Source organism: Nematolebias whitei, chromosome 10 (assembly GCF_014905685.2).
Source record: "Nematolebias whitei isolate Nwh7 chromosome 10, NemWhi1, whole genome shotgun sequence".
In the NCBI taxonomy this organism is placed as follows: Eukaryota; Metazoa; Chordata; class Actinopteri; order Cyprinodontiformes; family Rivulidae; genus Nematolebias; species Nematolebias whitei.
The window spans coordinates 38743218-38762445 of NC_056507.1; the positions used below are offsets into that span (position 1 = coordinate 38743218).

General features: G+C 42.8%; 1 protein-coding gene across 1 annotated transcript in view; it reads right to left on the reverse strand.

The window, feature by feature from the left end:
* The window catches only part of parvb (parvin, beta), a gene marked incomplete in the record, with an annotated part of 80718 nt that overhangs the window by 25710 nt on the left and 35780 nt on the right, over positions 1-19228 (reverse strand). Inside the window, 8 exon segments of the mRNA XM_037683646.1 lie at positions 6874-6946; positions 7029-7130; positions 7312-7380; positions 7461-7522; positions 9623-9642; positions 9819-9877; positions 10895-11010; positions 12309-12449. Coding sequence (XP_037539574.1) covers positions 6874-6946; positions 7029-7130; positions 7312-7380; positions 7461-7522; positions 9623-9642; positions 9819-9877; positions 10895-11010; positions 12309-12449 — 642 coding nt within the window.

Genomic DNA, 19228 nt, shown 5'->3' on the forward strand with positions numbered 1-19228 from the left:
CTTTTGTACCGGTCTGGAGCATCTCAGCGGGGGCATGTAAGCAGGAGCCAGGAAGATTGAGATGTGGTCTGACAGTCCTAGGAGGGGGCGGGGTTCGGCTTTGTATGCATCTTTTACGTTCGTGTAAACACGGTCCAGTGTGTTGTCTCCACGTGTCGGAATCGCCACATGTTGATAAAAGCTTGGGAGACAGTCCTTTAGATTCACGTGATTAAAGTCTCTGGCTACCATGTAAAGAGCCTCGGGGTGTTTTTTCTGCAGCGAGCTGATGATATCATGTAGCTCCTGCAGTGATTCATTAGCATTAGCGTCCGGAGGAATGTAAACGACAGAGATGAAAGTCACCATGAACTTGCGGGGTAGATAATGTGGCCGACATTTCACTGTTATTTGCTCCAAAGCCTTCGAGCATGAGCTATTTACAACAGTACAGTTCCTGCACCAACTTTTACTCACGTAAATGCATACTCCGCCTCCTCCTTATATCTGGTTTTATAGCAGTTTGTCTTTAATAATACAATCATAAGTTGTTTAAAATCAATATACAATTCGCCAGTAGCCCAGATCAAAATAAATGATGGCCTTTCAGGCACATTCCCTCTGGAACAAGGATGCCGGCAAGGATGCCCTCTGAGTCCAATTCTCTTTGCACTTGTTATAGAGCCACTTTCTCAAAAAATTAGGGATGACCCAGAAATTAAGGGAATCATATTTGAGGGAAGAGAATATAAATTATGTCTATACGCCGACGATGTCCTGGTGACCCTGTCTGACCCAGATGCCAGTCTACCTAACCTCATGTCCTGCTTCCACCAATTTGGACTTTATTCAGGCTATAAATTAAATATGGGAAAAACTCAGACCCTGAGCTTTAATTACTCGCCCCAAGAGGATATAAGTAATCGGTTCAAATTTAATTGGAAAACAAAAACCATGAAATATTTAGGTGTTAATATTACTAAAAATTTAACCAAAATATACAAAGCAAACTATGGTACTATGACTAATAAAATAAAAAAATAACCTGGATAGATGGGCTCCCCTGACGCTCGATTTGTACAACCGAATAGAAACCCTAAAAATGATCATTCTACCTCAACTGTTGTTCCTTTTTCAATCTTTATCAATAGAAATTCCTACCAAACAGTTTAACGAGTGGAACTGGATCATCTCCAGGTTTATATGGCAAAATAAGAAACCAAGAGTATGCTATAAAATGTTACAATTACCTAGAGATAAAGGAGGAATGTCACTCCCATGTTTGGAAAATTATTACAGAGCAGCTCAACTGCAATTTGCGGTTTACTGGTGTGAAGAGGGGTATGAAGCAAAATGTAAAGAATTAGAACTAAGTCAAATTGACATCCCCCTGCAAGCCCTGCTGGGGGATAAACACCTCAAGAACTGATATTCAGATGAGTTGTGTGTTTCTACAAAAGTCCCTCTTGGCATCTGGTTTAGAGAGTTCCGCAGCGCATTTTTAGAGAGGAAAACTCGGTTATTAAGATGGATTGAGCACGATGGGGACTTTGTTCCAGTACAACTTGACTCAAAATTCAATCAACTAACTAGAAAAGGCATTACATCATACTGTGTGATTTCTTTTGTAACGGATATGGAAAGCTTCCAACAACTGCAGGAAAAATTTGACCTTGACAAATGAGACTTTTTCAGATACTTGCTGCTCAGGCATCACTTTAATAAGAATATTCGGGCGGCTGTGGCTGAGTCGTTAGAGCAGTCGTCCTCCAATGCAAGAGTTGGGAGTTCGAACCCCACAGCAGTCACATGCCGAAGTGTCCCTAGGCAAGACACTGAACCCCTTGTTGCCTCCGATTTGTGTCCCATTGGAGTATGAATGTGATAAATCACTGATTAGTCTCTTTAGAATGATTTGTTCAATTAGCTTTGTAGAGATCAAGTAGAGTGCTGTATGAATGGGTAAAGGAGGACACAGATTGTAGTGTAAAGCGCTTTGAGTGTCTCAATAAGATAGAAAGGCGCTATATAAGTACAGTCCATTTAGAATCAGAATCAGAATAAACTTTATTTGCATTGCACCGAGATACAACGCGAATATGTACGTACAGTCATCCGAAGACGGGCGGAGTGCACGAAGCTGCGGCTATAAATAATTAGCGCGGCCTTCTTATTCTTAATAATATTTTGTTTAGATAAGAAAAGGAAAGAAAACATGAGGAGAGACGGTATAAAAAAAAGATCTCTCACACCGTGTCCTAGATGGGGCACAATTTGAGGCATCAAAAAAATCTACCACAGCAAAGCAACATAAACAGACATTATACATGTACATATAGGCGGTGAAAACATTGAATTTTTAAGGGAAAGTCATAGCATAGTCCAGAGCCCCCCCCCCCCCCCCCAGCCATTGTCCAGATAAGAGGTGACGTTCATCTTCAGCTCAGTTGAGGTTCTGTTACATGTCCACGGCCTTGGGGAAGGGAGGGGTGAGGAAAAGAGGCTTTTTAAGGGTTCACAGGACAAAAGAGCGCAGCAGGGAAGCGGGTGGGGGGGGGGGGGGGAGAGGGAAAACACGTCTGGTTTCACCATAGAATAGCAAGAAAAAAAATATTTACCATTTAAAATACTGGAAAAAATTATCAGGACCTCATTAATATCTTTATTGATGCTTATAAAGGTAAATCTTATAAGAAGAGACTGTCCAGACTATATGCGTGCTTAGAAGCCAATAAAAAAACATCAACATTATATATTAAAAATACATGGGAAAGGGAGGCAAAAATAATGCTGACAGAGGATGTGTGGCTGAACATATGCCAAACGAACTCCACCACCACTAGCTCAGGACAATGGAGGGAATTTTCATGGAAGAATATTGTTAGGTTTTTTATAACCCCCAAAAGAGCATTCTCTCAGACCGGCAGAGTTGAAGCTGGGCATTGTTGGAGACAATGTAACAATGTGATGGCTGACCACTTTCATATTTTCTGGGGCTGCCCATTGATTTATCCTTTTTGGTTAAAGGTAACCAAAGAGACAAGAGTAATTCTTGATTTTGAAATCGAGCACAATTTTCAAACGATATATCTAAGTAATTTACCAAATGAACTCAACTTTCAGGATAAGTACCTTTTGAAAATACTACTGGTAGCAGGAAAGAAATCTACAACAAGAAAATGGCTTAGTGGGAGCTCACTGACAATGAGAGACTGGTCAGCCACTGTAGAAGAAATATGTGAAATGGAAATGTTTACCTTCTCCCTAAGTCTCCAGGAAAACAAAACTAAAAAATATTGGTTGAAATGGTTAATATATAGGAACCCAAAAGTAAGTTGAGTGACATTAATTCATTATTCGGGGTGGTAAATGGGGTTTGGTGTTGAGTGGTTTACAGGTCTTGGTAAATCTGGAAAGAAATTTCTACCTGTTTGACTCTTCATGTAATTTACATACATTGTAACCTGTTTGTTAAAAATCTACCTGTTTTAGTTTTATCTTTTTGTGATGTATTGCTGTCCCCCTCCCTTGGTGACCTCTCTGTTCTGAGTGCTGTTTATTGTCCTTGTTGTGATTTTTTATTTTTTTGTTGTTGTTATGGTTTGCCTTGTATAAAAATCTCATCAAAAATAAAGTATTAAAAAAAATTAATATAACGAGTAAATCCCAATAACTCAAAATGTTGTAGAGTCCTAACATTCTACTAGTATATATAGCTATAAGCGATTTTAATTATTTTATTTTATTTTAGGACAGCTATTAGTATGTGTCATACCATCTCTTCTCGAAGACCCCTTGTCAAAGGGGATCCTTGAATGATGAAGCTGGTGACAAGCATCCCTCAGTTGCTTTTGAAGAATGTTTCATACTGCATTCAATAAAATCCAATCTTGGAAACTTGAGTTGGCTTTCAGGTCCAGGCTGAGCTGAGAAAAATTATTTTCCTCTTCGGAGCTTCAAGTTCCCTTTAGTTACTGAATGTGTCAATAAACTGTCCTTTAAAACTCTCCAAGTGCTTCAGCCTCGATCGTTAATGCTGAGCCTTTTTATACATTTGTCTGCTTATTGTGTAATTTCTGCATAGCAACAATCCTGGATACGGACTATTCTACAACGTCAGATCACACGTTCAACGTCACTGTCATTGCTAAAATCATCTTTGACTGCCACTAGGTCCGTCTTCCTGTTTTTCTGCAGAGAGCTTCCTCTTTTTCTGAGAAAGCCTCTTCACTTAAGGTATCTTGTTCCTGTTTTCTGTAGAAAGCTTCCACTTTTTCTACAGATAACTTCCTCTTTTTTCTTCTACTGGCCTGGCCATCTGTTCAGACTTCCACTTCCTGTGATGACTTGACACACGAACATTAAGCTGTTAACTTGACCTTTTGACTATCAATTTTCTTCACTGTCAGTAACTAATTAATTTATTCTTAATCATTTAAAGTTAATTCACTTTCCATATAAGATTTCCCAATAATCTCTTAATTTAAGCGCTATAATGTCTTCAACATTGATTGATTAAGTCTTAATTCATAGGATTTTTTTTCCCTCCCAGGCTCTGATCGAGGTGGCAGCTACTGTTTCTCCTCCCCCGTTTTTTTCCTTCTTCCTGCTCTGCTCTCTGTCTGTCTGAAGCGCCTGGGTCTCATCTCCCGAACATAAATTAAGAAGATTATAGATTTGGTATTGTGGGCGTTCAACTCTATTGATAAGATTTTTTCATCAAAGTGACAAGGTCCTGGGGAACTGACATGTCCAGCTGAGACTCATGCTGTGGGGTACATCATGGATTTGTGGGGAGTGTGGCAATCGATGTGCATTACAGTCCTGTCTCAAGAGGATGTTGAAGACGTTTACATATTTGGACTTATGATAGCAGGGACTCTGCTTTTTGGCATCGGCGGGGCTCTGTTTTATCGACTTTTGAAAAAGACAGCAGGAGCAGTTTTGGCCATGGAAAAGCTTCCGTGTCAGTGTGAAGGTCTGTTCCTCGCTGTGGGAACTTTAAATCGTCTGGTCTACGAGCTTAACCGTAAGGTGGAGGCGATTGAGAATCGCAGACCACCTGTGGCTTCTGGGACTCGTCAGTGTGGTGGGTTCGACCTTGAAGGAGACTCATAGCATGGATCAGTGGAATGGAATCCCACAATTAGGCTTTTTCGGAACCAGAACACCCAGATGGACTCAAGGCTGAAGAAAAATAGCTGTCTGCTTGAAGAAAATCAAAAATCAAGCTTATCTGAATCAGACTCCCAATGGCCTCGGAGACAGGCTGACTATCAAATTTCTCCTGGGACATGAGTACCCAAGGACAAAAGCTTCATCTATCACCCCCCCCCCACTCCCCACCCCCCCACCCCCAAGAACTTTCTGTGCAAGCTTATCAGAACTGCTGGCTGAAAACAACATCCTCAGAAACTGTGGCTGATCTGAAAAAAAGCTCATGGACAAATCTCAACACCTCGATGTCAAATGCAAATGTAATCATGTTTTAATTGTGATTGCTGGTAGAGTTTTTTGATGTCTCAAATCGTGTCCCGATAGACAAGATGTGAAAGATCTTTTTTTGTAATACCATTATCTACCCTCATGTTTCTCCCCCTTTTCCTATCTAAGATTATTATCTGATAAGGATAAAATGGCTGCGCTCTCCTGTAGTTGCAGCTTTGTGCACTCCGCCCATCTTTCGGACGACTGTACATACATATTCGCGTTGTACCTCGGTGCAATTCCAATAAAGTTTATTCTGATTCTGATTTCACACTCTTAACACATAGTATATTAGAAAGACTTCACACACTGTTACATACTATTATTTAGATTTGTTTCAGTAAATAAACCTTTGCCGTTTTTTTTAGAAGTTTCAGTAAATAAATCTTTCTTGCTTTTTTAGAACACATACTCAGCGATCTGTGGTTTATACTGCTCTTAACCTTATTTTAGGTCATGAGAACTGACTTCATACCTCTCGTGAAATGCCCATCACTTGACAACTTTGATGTTAAATCAGCTGTATTTCACCTGGTTGGCGCGGCAAAATGCAGCTGATTTGACATTTGCTCCAGTAGTTCCGGAGCAAGACGAAAGTAGATTTATATGGCAAGCCAAATGTCTCATTAATAGCCACTTTTACCTATTAATGAGACACTTGGCTTGCTGTATTGGTCAAGGGCCCTCTAGTGGCGAAAATGGTAGTGTTCAATATTTTCAATGTCAGAATGAATGAAATCGACAGATCTCAGCCAAAACTCGGGTTATAAATATGGGGAAAAAAAACGTAAATATGTCGCTTCACTGTAAAAGTCACAGGCATACTAATTTATGCAAAAAACTGCAACTTATACAGTGAAAAATATGGTAGGTCTGTGTTACGTGCAACAGACAGACAACAGCAACACCTTTGTTCAAGGCTTTGAAAAACTAAAGAACACAAACATTTTTGAGGAAAAAAAGAGCAACAGATGAAGCATTGTGTGGAAATAAAAATGATTAAAATGAAATAAAAGGCATGTCAGTAAAAAACTATGTCACCATACATTGTGACAAAACTGTAGCAATAAGAGTTCTGACTGTTTTAGTGTAATCAAACTACAAAACCACTTATATGTGGATCATTAACTTCTTTATGTGATAAATATGTCTCTGATATGAAATATGGTTGGAAGGCCATATTTGAATCTTTCAGTTTTGTTGATCGTTCTCTTTTTTTATTTAGTATGAATGATCTGGTTTTAGAAGTTAGGACAAGGTTTCCACCTACTGGACAATCCTTATAATGATGGGTTGTGAAATTAAACTGTACATAAAGTTCTGTTATCTTACTTTAAATTTTCTTGAGAAAATTAAAGTTTCACTTCGTAGTTGGTGTTGTAAATATGTAATAAAATATTAAAATACCTTCTGGCCTTGCTTTTGGTTTTTTCAGGCCTCCGTCCTGCATCAGTTCAAAGGCAAACACTACATTGTGAACCTAAATGGAAACAAAAATATAAGTTATTATTATTTTATTTTTTAATCTTTAAGTTTTGTACATTTTTAAGATAAAAAAAAACCTTCTGCTCAAAGCTCTCAGGAGTCAGGAAAAAGTTGTACAGAGGTACAAAATAATCCTCCAGCAGCCCCATCAGTAAAATTAAGTACACTCCATCTGCAAACTGAACACACACACATTTATTCACATCTTCACACACTTTCAGCTAAAATACAACTTAAATACAACACACCCACTGTCATCTACAGAAAATAACTTAAATAAAGAAAACGTGCATTAAGGAGACAGTAATAATAATAAACAATCAGTTGACTGGGCTGACAGAGAACATTTTATTTTCTTACCTGAGATTCCAGCTCAGTAACCTCCAAGTTCAGCTTGTTTAGGTGTTTGTTCACAAAGGTGATAAGTGACTAGAAAAATACAAATGTATGTTAATTCCTACAAAATCTGAAATACATATTGCGCATGGATGTCAGTGAGGTTGTGTTACCGATTTGACAACATTGAGCTTTTCAGGAGCGTGATCCAACAAAGTGTCAAATGCATCCCTCTCTGTTGGGAAAAAAATACAATTCAAGATCATGACAACGGCTCTAACTACAAACAGATAACCCTTTTTGAAGTGTTGGAGTCATTTCAGCACTGACAATCAACACCAACCTCATATGTACTGGAAATACCAGAAGATGCTACATTTGAGAGAAAATCGTTTTTTTGTGTGTTTAAAAAGTAATCATTTTTGCTATTCTCACTTGAAAACTAGTCTTAAATTTGCTAACTATTGTAAGTTTTTTAAGTTGCTCCGAGGTCTGTTTTTTTTTGTGTGTGGGGGGGCACTACTTGTTTAAAATCCAAAATGTACTTTCGTTATTATGAGTTGCAGTTTTTATGCAAGTACTCTCTTTGTGGAATTAACTAATTAGATTTGATGTTAGATATTCCAATATTTATATAGCCTCCCTGGTAAGGTCTATTCAGGGGTACTGGAGAAGCGAGTCCGATTGCTGGTCGAAGCTCAGATCCAGGAGGAACAATGCAGGTTTTGTCCTGGCCGTGTAACACGGGACCAGCTCTTTACCCTCACTAGGGTCCTCGAGAGGTCATAGGAGTTTGCCCATCTTGTCTACATGTGTTTTGTGGATTTGGAGAAGGCTTTCGACTGTGTTTCTCGGGGTACACTGTGGGGGGTGTTCCGTGAGTATGGGATTGGGGCCCGTTGTTATGAGCTGTTCAGTCTCTATACAAGTGGTGTGAGAGTTTGGTTTGCATTGTCTGTAGTAAGTCAGACCCCTGCAGGGTGGGAGTTGGGCTCCACCAGGGCTGCCCGTTGTCATAATTCTGTTCATAACTTTTATGGACAGAATTTCTCGGTGCAGTCAGGTGGTAGAGGGAGTCCAGTTCGGTGGCGTTCGGTGGCCTCAGGATTCCATCTCTGCTCTTTGCAGATGATGTGGTCCTGTTGCCGTCATCGTGCCGTGATCTTCAGCTCTCACTGGAGCGGTTCGCAGCCGAGTGTGAAGCGGCTGGGATGAGAATCAGCACCTCCAAATCTGAGGTCATGGTCCTCAGTCAGAAAAGGGTGGATTGCTCTATTCAAGTCGAGGGTGAGGTTCTGCATCAAGTGGAGGAGTTCAAGTATCTCTGAGTTTTGTTCACAAGTGAGAGAAGAATAGAACATGAGATTAACAGACAGATTGGTGCAGCATCTGTAGTATTGTTTACTCTGTACCGGTCCGTTGTGGTGAAGAGAGAGCTGAGCTTTAAGGCAAAGCTCTCTGTTTACCGGTTAGTTTACATTCCTACCCTCACCTATGGTCATGAGCTCTGGGTAGTGACAAAAAGAATGAGATCGTGGATACAAGAGGTTGAAATGAGTTTCCTCTGCAGGGTAGCTGGACTCTCCCTTAGAGATAGGGTGAGAAGTTCAGCTATCTGGAGAGACTCAAAGTAGAACCGCTGCTCCTCGTCATCGAGAGGAGTCAGTTAAGGTGGTTCAGACATCTGGTAAGGATGCTCCCTTGGCGCCTCCCTAGGGAGGTGCTTTAGGCATGTCTGACTGGGAGGAGACCTCGGGGAAGACCCAGGATGGGAACGCCTTGGGGTCCTCTTAGAAGAGCTGGAAAAGGTGGCTGTGGAAAGAGATGTCTGGACCTCCCTGCTCAAGCTGCTGCCCCCGAGACCCGACTTTGGAACAAGCAGAAGATAATGGATGGGATGGATGGATAGATGGATATTCCAATATTTGGGCTGCTGTTGTTCGACATATTATTTTTGCACTATTAAGTTTGTAGCATATTCTTAGTTCATATCTTAGATCTTATTACGTTTTTCTTTTACATTTTATACTTTTGTTGGCTGTAACTGGGACCCTGTGTACACAGTTTCATTCTACCATATGTACCACATGTGGTGTGAATGACAATAGGGAACCTTGACCTTGATTTGGGGGTATTGATTATTTCTGTTTTACAGAATTGTTTGCTGTAAATTTTGTGGTTCTAACTATAAGTTCTTTACTTCAAATAGTGATTCAACACCTTTTTTTCTAATTGCTGAACTTCTTTCTGTGGACTGTTTGTAAAGGGAGTTACCAAATTAAAGCTGTGTTTTAAATAATTTGTTACATGAAAGTGAGTTCATAACGTCACTCACCAAATCGTCCCAGCATCATCCTAGAACACCAAAAACAACAACAACAACAATATATATATATATATATATACATATATAATTTTTCCAATTCTTTCTCGTAGATTCTTTGTCCTTTCCTCACTTTGTCAAACATTAAAATTGTACAGCTTACACTCAAATGTTGTAAAAGATGAGGATGACTAATTAAAACTCTTACTCTGTGGTGCTCGTCAGCTCCTTGGTCACTAGAGCAGTGTGCAGGATTCCTTCTTTCTTCTGCACAGAAAGAAAAACAAGTCTCTGAATTGTAAATGGACTGTACTTATATAGCGCCTTTCTATCTTATCGAGATACTCAAAGCACTTTACACTACAATCTGTGTCCTCATTTACCCATTCATACAGCACTCGACTAGATCTATACAAAGCTAATTGAACAAATCATTCTAAAGAGATTAATCAGAGCTTTATCACATTCATACACTGATGGGACACACATCGGAGGCAACAAGGTGTTCAGTGTCTTGCCCAGGGACACTTCGGCATGTGACTGCTGGTGGATTCGAAACCCCCAACTCTTGCATTGGAGGACGACTGCTCTAACCACTCAGCCACAGGCACCCATAATTGTGAGCTGAGAAATAACTTTCACCTCATTCTAAGGTACACCTGGGTAAAGTTTGGCTTGAAGGTCAGAAGTGACCCTTGGACTGTCTGTCCAACATGCCAACTTTGCTGAAAATTATTTATCAATGGCAAAAAAAAAATAAAAAAATGCATTTTGAAAGTTTTTCCTCTATATCTACCTTTAATAATCTTCCTGCAAATCAATCAGTCTACTAATATGCAACAAATGTAAGAGACAAGACTTTTACTGACTGTATATATACAGATGATGTGATGTTGTGTACAATATCTGAAGGTTTACAAAGGATTTCTGTGGTTCAGTTTCAAGCTTGGCCTTCTGACCTTTTTAGCTTTAAGTCCCCTTGAACTAAAGTTTTGCCCACCCATGAATTATGAAACCTTATTATATTACTGTTTAAAACTGGCTTCCTCTCCGCTTAGAGGAACCTTTAATAAAAATCTAGCAATACTATTAAACACATTTTTGCTTAACTTTCAATTTCAGATTATATTTGTGCTTTTAATTCTTCTTCATTACTGCTTTTTTTAAAAATGAGTTTAAAGTGATTTACTGAACACAAAATCAAATTTATTGTGCAAAAAGAAAGGTACCAGTACATATCTGTTCCATTCCTAACTGGTTGGACACGTTGGTGGAATACACTACCTTGACTACCACCAGCTGGACAGAGACATGCTCAGGTAATCTGATGGGGGCCTGGAAGTGGATGGCAAGAGCAACCAGAAGGTAAACGATTGCCACCAGGTTCTTTGAATGGATAGCTGTGAAGACAATGATAATTAAGGCCCACCAGTTGGAAAACACCACAGCTTATTGGGTGAAAAAGAGCACATCCTTATTTACTGTAAAAATTCTTATTATTTTAAACCCTGAACAGAATTACTGTATTTTTCGCTGTATAAGTCGCACCTTTTTGCATAAATTTGCAAGTCCTTCGACTTATACACTGAAGTGACACGTTTTTTTCTCCATATTTATAACCCAACTTTTGGCTGAGATCTGACAATTTCATTCATTCTGACATGGAAAATATTGAACACTATCATTTTCAGCTGCTAAAGGGCCCTTGACTGATATGGCAAGCCAAGTGTCTCATTAATAGGTAAAAGTGGCTATTAGTGAGACACTTGGCTTGCCATACAAACCACCTATGTCTCTCTCCAGAACTCCTGGAGAAAACATCAAATCAGCTGCATTTCGCCACGCCACCCAGGTGAAAGTTCAACTGAGACACACCTTTGCTATAATGTCGAGCAAACAAATAATTATTTTAGGTGGTTATCTTGTTACATTTTGAAGAAATGCACAGCAAATCATCACTCTGTGTTCAATATGCTTAAAAAAGCCAAAATAAATAGACGACTACATTATACTATCAGTGTACTTTGGTTTAAGCACAGTATACCCGCTACAAAAATGTAGACTACACCACTAGCTAATTTGACCGTCAAAGTGCATTTATTAAGGAAAAGTTCAACTAAGACACACCTTTACTATAATTTCAAGCAAACCAATAATTATTTTCAAGTGTTAATCTAGTTAAATTCTTGTTAAAGTCCTCTTGTGCATGCTCCCTCGGCCGCCATTTGGTAGCCAATCAATTTTTGGCACAACACCGGCCCACATTTCCAGGTGGTTAGCAATGACGCATAATAGATGTGACTTATGTGGCAAAGTGATTAATTTATGTTTTTTCCTAATTTATTAGACATATTTGGACTGATGCGACTTATACGGTGGTGCGATGTGTACGGCGGAAAGTATGGCACTCATCCCTCAAGAAATTAAGAAGCTATTTAGTTTTCCAAATGTCATACACAAACGTTAAAAGAACTTGACATTTTGGAGGCATAAAGTAATCTACTGATACAGACAAACAGTAAAAAAAAAAGTTTCATTATTTTGTTGACCTACACTATAACACAAAAAGTTCAGATAGCTCTCACTCCGTTGCTTCAAGTCAGATCATTCTGGGGTTTTTAAGAGATCTCCACCTTTGCTGGGGAGAAACTCATGTCGTGACTTTAGGCAAACACCTGGACTCAGCGTTATAACTCACTGTCCACGCTCCACTCAATGCTCCAGCCGTGAGGCCTCAGCAGACGGTTGACAGCCTCCAAAACGGTCTGAAGCTTCTGCTTCTGTCCGATCTCTGACTGGGTAACCTCCGCCACGTTCAGCTTCCGGCCCGACAACTTCTCTGTCACCAGTGAGAAAAGTCATCACACTTGCTCAAATTCACAATAAAACACAGTCCAAGCAGGGAAAATAATCATAAACACTTGGTTACATTAGAACTGTGTCAAAATGACAATAAAAAAACAACAGCAAAACAAAAAAAGGAGCATCACATTTAAGTTCATGATAGATAAAGTTACAGATGTGCCTGAAAGTAAACAGAACTGTAGATTTAGAAAAATACGGAGAATAATCTTGTAAAAACTCAGTGAACGCAGAAACGATGACCTACACAACTTTGAGGCAGTAATTGAATGTTAGGATTTAGGAAAACTAGCTTAAGTGTGCATATTCAGGTAAAATTTCACGTATGTAAAAAAATTTAATTAGGAGCAGCACAAAAAGCAAAAGAAGTGAAAAGGTTTAAAGATCTTTAAAGATGCAAAAGTTAAATCTGGTCCTCTGGACATTCAAAAAACAAAACAAAGCAAAACAACAAAAAAATGTAGAAATGTTTCGTCTTTCATCCAAAAGACTTCCTCAGTCTGAGGTGCTGTATTCAGCTCAGTCTTATAAATAGCACCTTCTCAGAGTGGATCAACCAGTTTTGCTGCTGACAACCAAAACCAGCTGCTCACATGATCAAGAAGGACCATCAGCCTAACGATGGATCATTAGCACCCTGATGGCTGTTTACTATTCACAGAGGACTGAGTGATACTAGCTAGTGATACTAGCAATAACAGCATTGTAAGAGGGGGACAGATGAACACCCCTGTTTAATGATGGATGATTTCTTTTCTGGATGTTGTAGAGTTGTGTTGGCTTACGCGACTCTGCAATATTGCGTGGACATCGGGGGAAGTTCCCCTGGATTGGCAGACCGGGGTGGTGGTCCCCCTATTCAAAAAGGGGGACCGTAGAGTGTGTTCCAACTACAGGGGAATCACGCTCTTAAGCCTCCCTGGTAAGGTCTATTTGGAGGTTTTGGAGAGGAGGGTCCGTCGGATAGTCGAACCTCGGATTCAGGAGGAACAGTGCGGTTTTCGTCCTGGCCGTGGAACACTGGACCAGCTCTACACTCTCAGCAGGGTCCTGGAGGGTGCGTGGGAGTTTGCCCAACCAGTCTACATGTGCTTTGTGGACTTGGAGAAGGCGTTCGACCGCTTCCCTCGAGGGGCCCTGTGGGGGATACTCTGGGAGTATGGGGTACCGGGCCCTTTGATACGGGCTGTTAGGTCCCTATATGATCGGTGTCAGAGCCTGGTCCGCATCGCCGGCAGTAAGTCGGGCTTGTTCCCAGTGAGAGTTGGACTCCGCCAAGGTTGCCCTTTGTCACCGATTCTGTTCATAACTTTTATGGACAGAATTTCTAGGCGCAGCCAAGGTGTTGAGGGGATCCGTTTTAGTGGCCTTAGGATTGCGTCTCTGCTTTTTGCAGATGATGTGGTCTTATTGGCTTCATCAGATCGGGATCTACAGCTTTCGCTGGAGCGGTTCGCAGCCGAATGCGATGCGGCCGGGATGAAGATCAGTTCCTCCAAATCCGAGGCCATGGTCTTGAGCCGGAAAAGGGTAGAGTGCCCTCTCCGGGTCAGGGAGGAGGTCCTACCCCAAGTGGAGGAGTTCAAGTATCTTGGGGTCTTGTTCACGAATGAGGGAAAAATGGAGCGTGAGATCGATAGGCGGATAGGTGCAGCGTCTGCAGTGAAGCGGGCACTGTACAGGTCTGTCATGGTGAAGAGAGAGCTGAGTCAAAAGGCGAAGCTCTCAATTTACCGATCAATCTACGTTCCCACCCTCATCTATGGTCACGAGCTTTGGGTTGTGACCGAAAGAATGAGATCTCGGATACAAGCGGCCGAAATGAGTTTTCTCCGCAGGGTGTCTGGGCTCTCCCTTAGAGACAGGGTGAGAAGCTCGATCATCCGGGAGGGACTCGGAGTAGAACCGCTGCTTCTCCACGTCGAGAGGAGCCAGTTGAGGTGGCTTGGGCATCTGTTTAGGATGCCTTCTGGACGCCTCCCTGGTGAGGTGTTCCGGACACGTCCCACCAGAAGGAGGCCCAGAGGAAGACCCAGGACACGCTGGATGGACTATGTTTCTCGGCTGGCCTGGGAACGCCTCCGGATTCCCCCGGAAGAGCTGGCCCAAGTGGCTGGGGAGAGGGAAGTCTGGGCCTCCCTACTTAGGCTGCTACCCCCGCGACTCGACCCCGGATAAGCGGAAGAAAATGGATGGATGGATGGATGGATAGAAGGATTTCTTTTCACAAAAATGGCCTCCTTTACTCCTCTCTCAAACCATCGTTCCTCTCTATTCCAGGATGTGAACATCTTCATCCCTGAACGAGTGACCGGTGGCCTGGAGATGAGTGTAGACCGCTGAGTCCTGGCCTGATGGTGTTGCTCTTCTGTGCTGGGCCATCCTTTTGGCCAGTGGCTGTTTTGTTTCCCCGATGCAAGACTGATCACAGCCCTCCTGACACTGAACAGCATACACAACATTACTCTGTTTGTGCCGGGGGACTGGATCTTTGGGATGAACCAGTATTTGCTGTAATGTATTTTGGGGTTTAAAAGCCACTGGGACGTTGTGTTTAGAAAATAAACGTCTCAGTTTCTCTGATACTTCCGCAACATACGGAATGACGAATGGTCTGGGCCTGGGTTCCTCCTTTTCACTTGATGGCTGACTGGAGTCCTGTTTGGGTTTCTTCTCTGCTTTCAGGAAGGCCCAGTTAGGATATCCACATTGCTCTAGAGTCTGTCTTGTGTGGGATTTCTCCTTCTGCTGGCTTCTGAGTTAGTGGAGACACTGTCTGCTCTGTCCCCAGATATTTGGAAACATTGTAAGTGACAGAGTTAATCATGCTAACAATTAGTCTTAAAGGTACACGTTGTTTGTGGATTTTAGGTAAACCATACAGACTAGGTGTGGCCGGTTCAAATCCCAGTCTGGGGGCCTTTCTGGGTGGAGTTTGCATGTTCTCTCCATGCATGTGTGGGTTTTCTCTGTGTACTCCAGTTTCCTCCCACAGACCAAAAACATGCATGTTAGACTGATTGGTAACTCTAAATTGTCTCCAGGTGAGAGAGTGAATAATTGTTTGTCTCTATGTGTCCCTGTGATGGACTGGAGACCTGTCCAGGGTGTCCCCTGCCTCCCGCACAGTGTTAGCTGGACATGGGAACCACTGACCCCCCGACCAGAAAAGGAAAATGCGGATAAAAGATAATGGATGGATGGACTTTGAACTAGCGATTCACTTTTATTACCTCCCAGCTAGATTATAGTAACTCTCATGGTAACGGTGTTAGCCGGGCCGGCCTCTCATGACTGCAGTTAGTTCAGAACAATGCAGCTCGACCTTTAACACAAATAAATCTGCATGAACATCTCTCCAGTACTCGCTTATCTTTACTTGTTTTCTGTTAGTTTTAGAATTCCATCCATCCATTCATCCGTCCATCCATCCATCATCTTCTGCTCGTTCCTAAGTCAGGTTGCGGGGGCAGCATTTTGAGCAGGGACTGGATGTCCAGACATTTCTTTCCACAGTCATCTCTTCCAGCTCTTCTGGGAGGACCCCAAGGTGTTCCCAGGCCAACTGAGATACATAGTCTCTCCAGTGTTTCCTGGATCTTCCTCGGGGTCTCCTCCCAGTAGGACATGCCCGAAGCACCTCCCCAGGGAGATGCCCAGGAAGCATCCTTACCAGAAGCCTGAACCACCTCAACTGGCTCCTTTTGATATGGAGGAACAGTGGTTCTACTCTGAGTCTCTCCTGATAGCTGAACTTCTCACCCTGTCTCTAAGGGTGCATTCACACCAGCCCTGTTTAGTCCGCTTTAATCGAACTCTAGCTCGTTTTCCTAGAAAGTCTGGTTCATTTAGGGAGGTGCGAACGCACCATCGAACTCTGTCACGGAACAAAAAGGCGAACTCTGGCCCGGGCTAAAACCTAGGTCTCGGTCCGGTAGAAGAGAACTCCAGTGCAGTTTAAGTACAGTGTGAATGCAAACAGACCAGGCCCCGCTCCGCAGGACAAACAAAAACGCATTTCTCTTACCTTATATGGAGCCATCAGCTACCTTGTGTGGAAAAACAATATTCTCCATGGTCTTCTGTCTCATCTTCTGCTCATGCTAAGTCCATTTTTGAAAAAGGACAAAATATAACTCCTAAAACTGCTAAAACTTGATGCCACCTCATTTTTGTTTTTATTTACAGAAGAAGAAGAAGACGTGTCTTCAGAGGTTTTTGTGTCATTTCTTTCAGTAGTTCTTGGTGCAGCGCTCCCACAGGCGAGCGGGGGAATAGGTTGGTTCAACAGGTTGACTCGACTGCACAGTGCAGTGTGAATGCAAACGCACCAGCTCAAATGTAAACAAAATGTCATGAATATTGGTCCCAAACCGAACCGAGTCTACCGGACTATCTGGTGTGAAAATGACCTTAAGGGAGAGTCCAGCTACCCTGCAAAGGAAACTCATTTCAACCACCTGTATCCACTATCTCATTCTTTCAGTCACTACCCAGAGTTCATGACTATATGTGAGGGTAGGAACGTAGATCGACCAATAAACAGAGAGCATTGCTTTACAGCTCAGCTCCCTCTTCACCACAATGGACTGGCACAGAGCCCACAATACTGCAGACACTGCACCAATCGATCTGTCAATGTCACGCTCCATTCTTCCCTCACTCGTGAACAAAACCCCAAGATAATTGAACTCCTCCACTTGAGGCAGAACCTCAACCTCGACCTGAAGAGAACAATTTTTAGACTTGATATTTTGATTTTATTGATGACTTACAGGGCCCTGAATGGACAGGCTCTTATAGATCTGTCTGACCTCATGCAGCTTTAGGTGCAGTCCAGATCCCTTAGCTCTAAATGGTAAATGGACTGTATTTATATAGCGCCTTTCTATTTTATTTCAAGATACTCAAGGCGATTTACACTACAATCTGTGTCCTCATTTACCCATTCATACAGCACTCTACTAGATCTCTACAAAGCTAATTGAACAAATCATTCTAATGAGACTAATCAGTGCTTTAGATCACATTCAGACACCGATGGTACACACATCAGAGGCTATGAGGGGTTCAGTGTCTTGCCCAGGGACACTTTGACATGTGACTGCTGGTGGATTCGAACCCCCCAACTCTCACATTGGAGGATGACTGCTCTAACCACTCAGCCACAGCTGCCCCCTTGCACAGCTCTAATAATAATGTGCTTGTAGTTGTCCCGAGGTCCAGTCTGGTCCACAGATGTGACTGGCTATTTCAATTGTAGTGCCCAAACTGTAGAATCAACTGACAGGCTACAAATCTGTGTTTTTAAATCACATCTTGAAACAAATTAGTACTCACTGGCGTTGAATGCAGCACGAGGGTTAACTTTGTAAAAAATATATTTTAATGGTTTTGTTTTGTGGGCAGCACGGTGGCGCAACTGGGAGAACTGCTGCCTCTCAGCGAGCAGGTCCTAGGTTCAAATCCCGGTCCAGGGGCCTTTCTGGGTGGAGTTTGCATGTTCTCTCCGTGCATGCCTGGGTTTTCTCCGGGTACTCCGGTTTCCTCCCACAGACCAAAAACATACATGTTAGGCTGATTGGTAACTCTAAATTGTCCCTAGGTGTGAGTGAGAGAGTGAATGGTTGTTTGTCTTGTTTCTCTCTATGTGACCCTATGATGGACTTGCGACCCGTCCAGGGTGTACCTCGCCCCTCGCACAGTGACTGCTGGACATGGGCACCTGCGACCCCCGTGACCCAAAATGGAAGAAGTGGGTAAAGATAATGGATGGATGGATGGTTTTGTTTTGTTTTTAACGGTTATAGTCTATTCTATTTATTATTGTTCTATTCTTGTTCTATTTGTTCTATTTTATACTTGTTCTATTCTATTATTGTTCTATTTATTCAGTTCACTTCCGGCGAGCTGATGGACAGCAGCTCCCTCCGGCTTCTCTGCAGTCTTTTATCATCAAACTGACCCGTTTTTCGAACTGGACTAAAGTTGGTCCTCCTTCCAATCGAATTCGGTGTTCAGTGACTCAGAGAGCCGGACGGGACCGTCCAAAAAATATTTTGGCCCAGGACCGATCGGCCGCTCCCCCCCCCCCATCGGTCACTCTGAGCGCACCCTGCCGGCCAGGTGACCCCTCGAGCTGGGGAGTCGACGCACGAAGGTCCGGTGTTTTTTTCTCTCTCTCTCTGGACCTCAACGAACTCTTATCTGGACCTTTGTGGTTCTACCTGGTTCCGACAAATATCGCCGGGTGGTATTTCGCTCGTTTTCAGCTGGACTGGCCCTCGTGGTGTCTCCATAGGTTGGGGGGGAAGTGTACCTGGGTCCCTCGAATTGGACCAGAACCGAACCGAGGTGGCTGTGGGGAATTCGTCTTCAACAGAGCCGGTCTCAGCTTCAGTGAGCAGCCCGTTACTTTTACTAAAGGACGATCCACCTCCGTGGAGTTGTTGTGTTCACCTGGAGGAGACGCTCCGGTGCTTTGAAGCGCCGCCGGACCGGAGCAGAACCGCGCCGCCGGACTGGGCCACCGGACCGGAGCAGAACCGCGCTGCCAGACTGGGCCGCCGGACCGGAGCAGAACTTGCCCAGGGATATCTTCAGCCTCTTCGTCTCTCGTGCTTGGAGCGCCGGAGCCGAACTGGAGCAGAACCGGACCGGACCAGTTGCCGACTTCAGCCTCAGCCTCTCCGGTCAGTCTCGCTTTTCACCGGGGGTGCCCCGTGCTGTCGGGTGCTGAGAAGCGGAGGAGCAGCG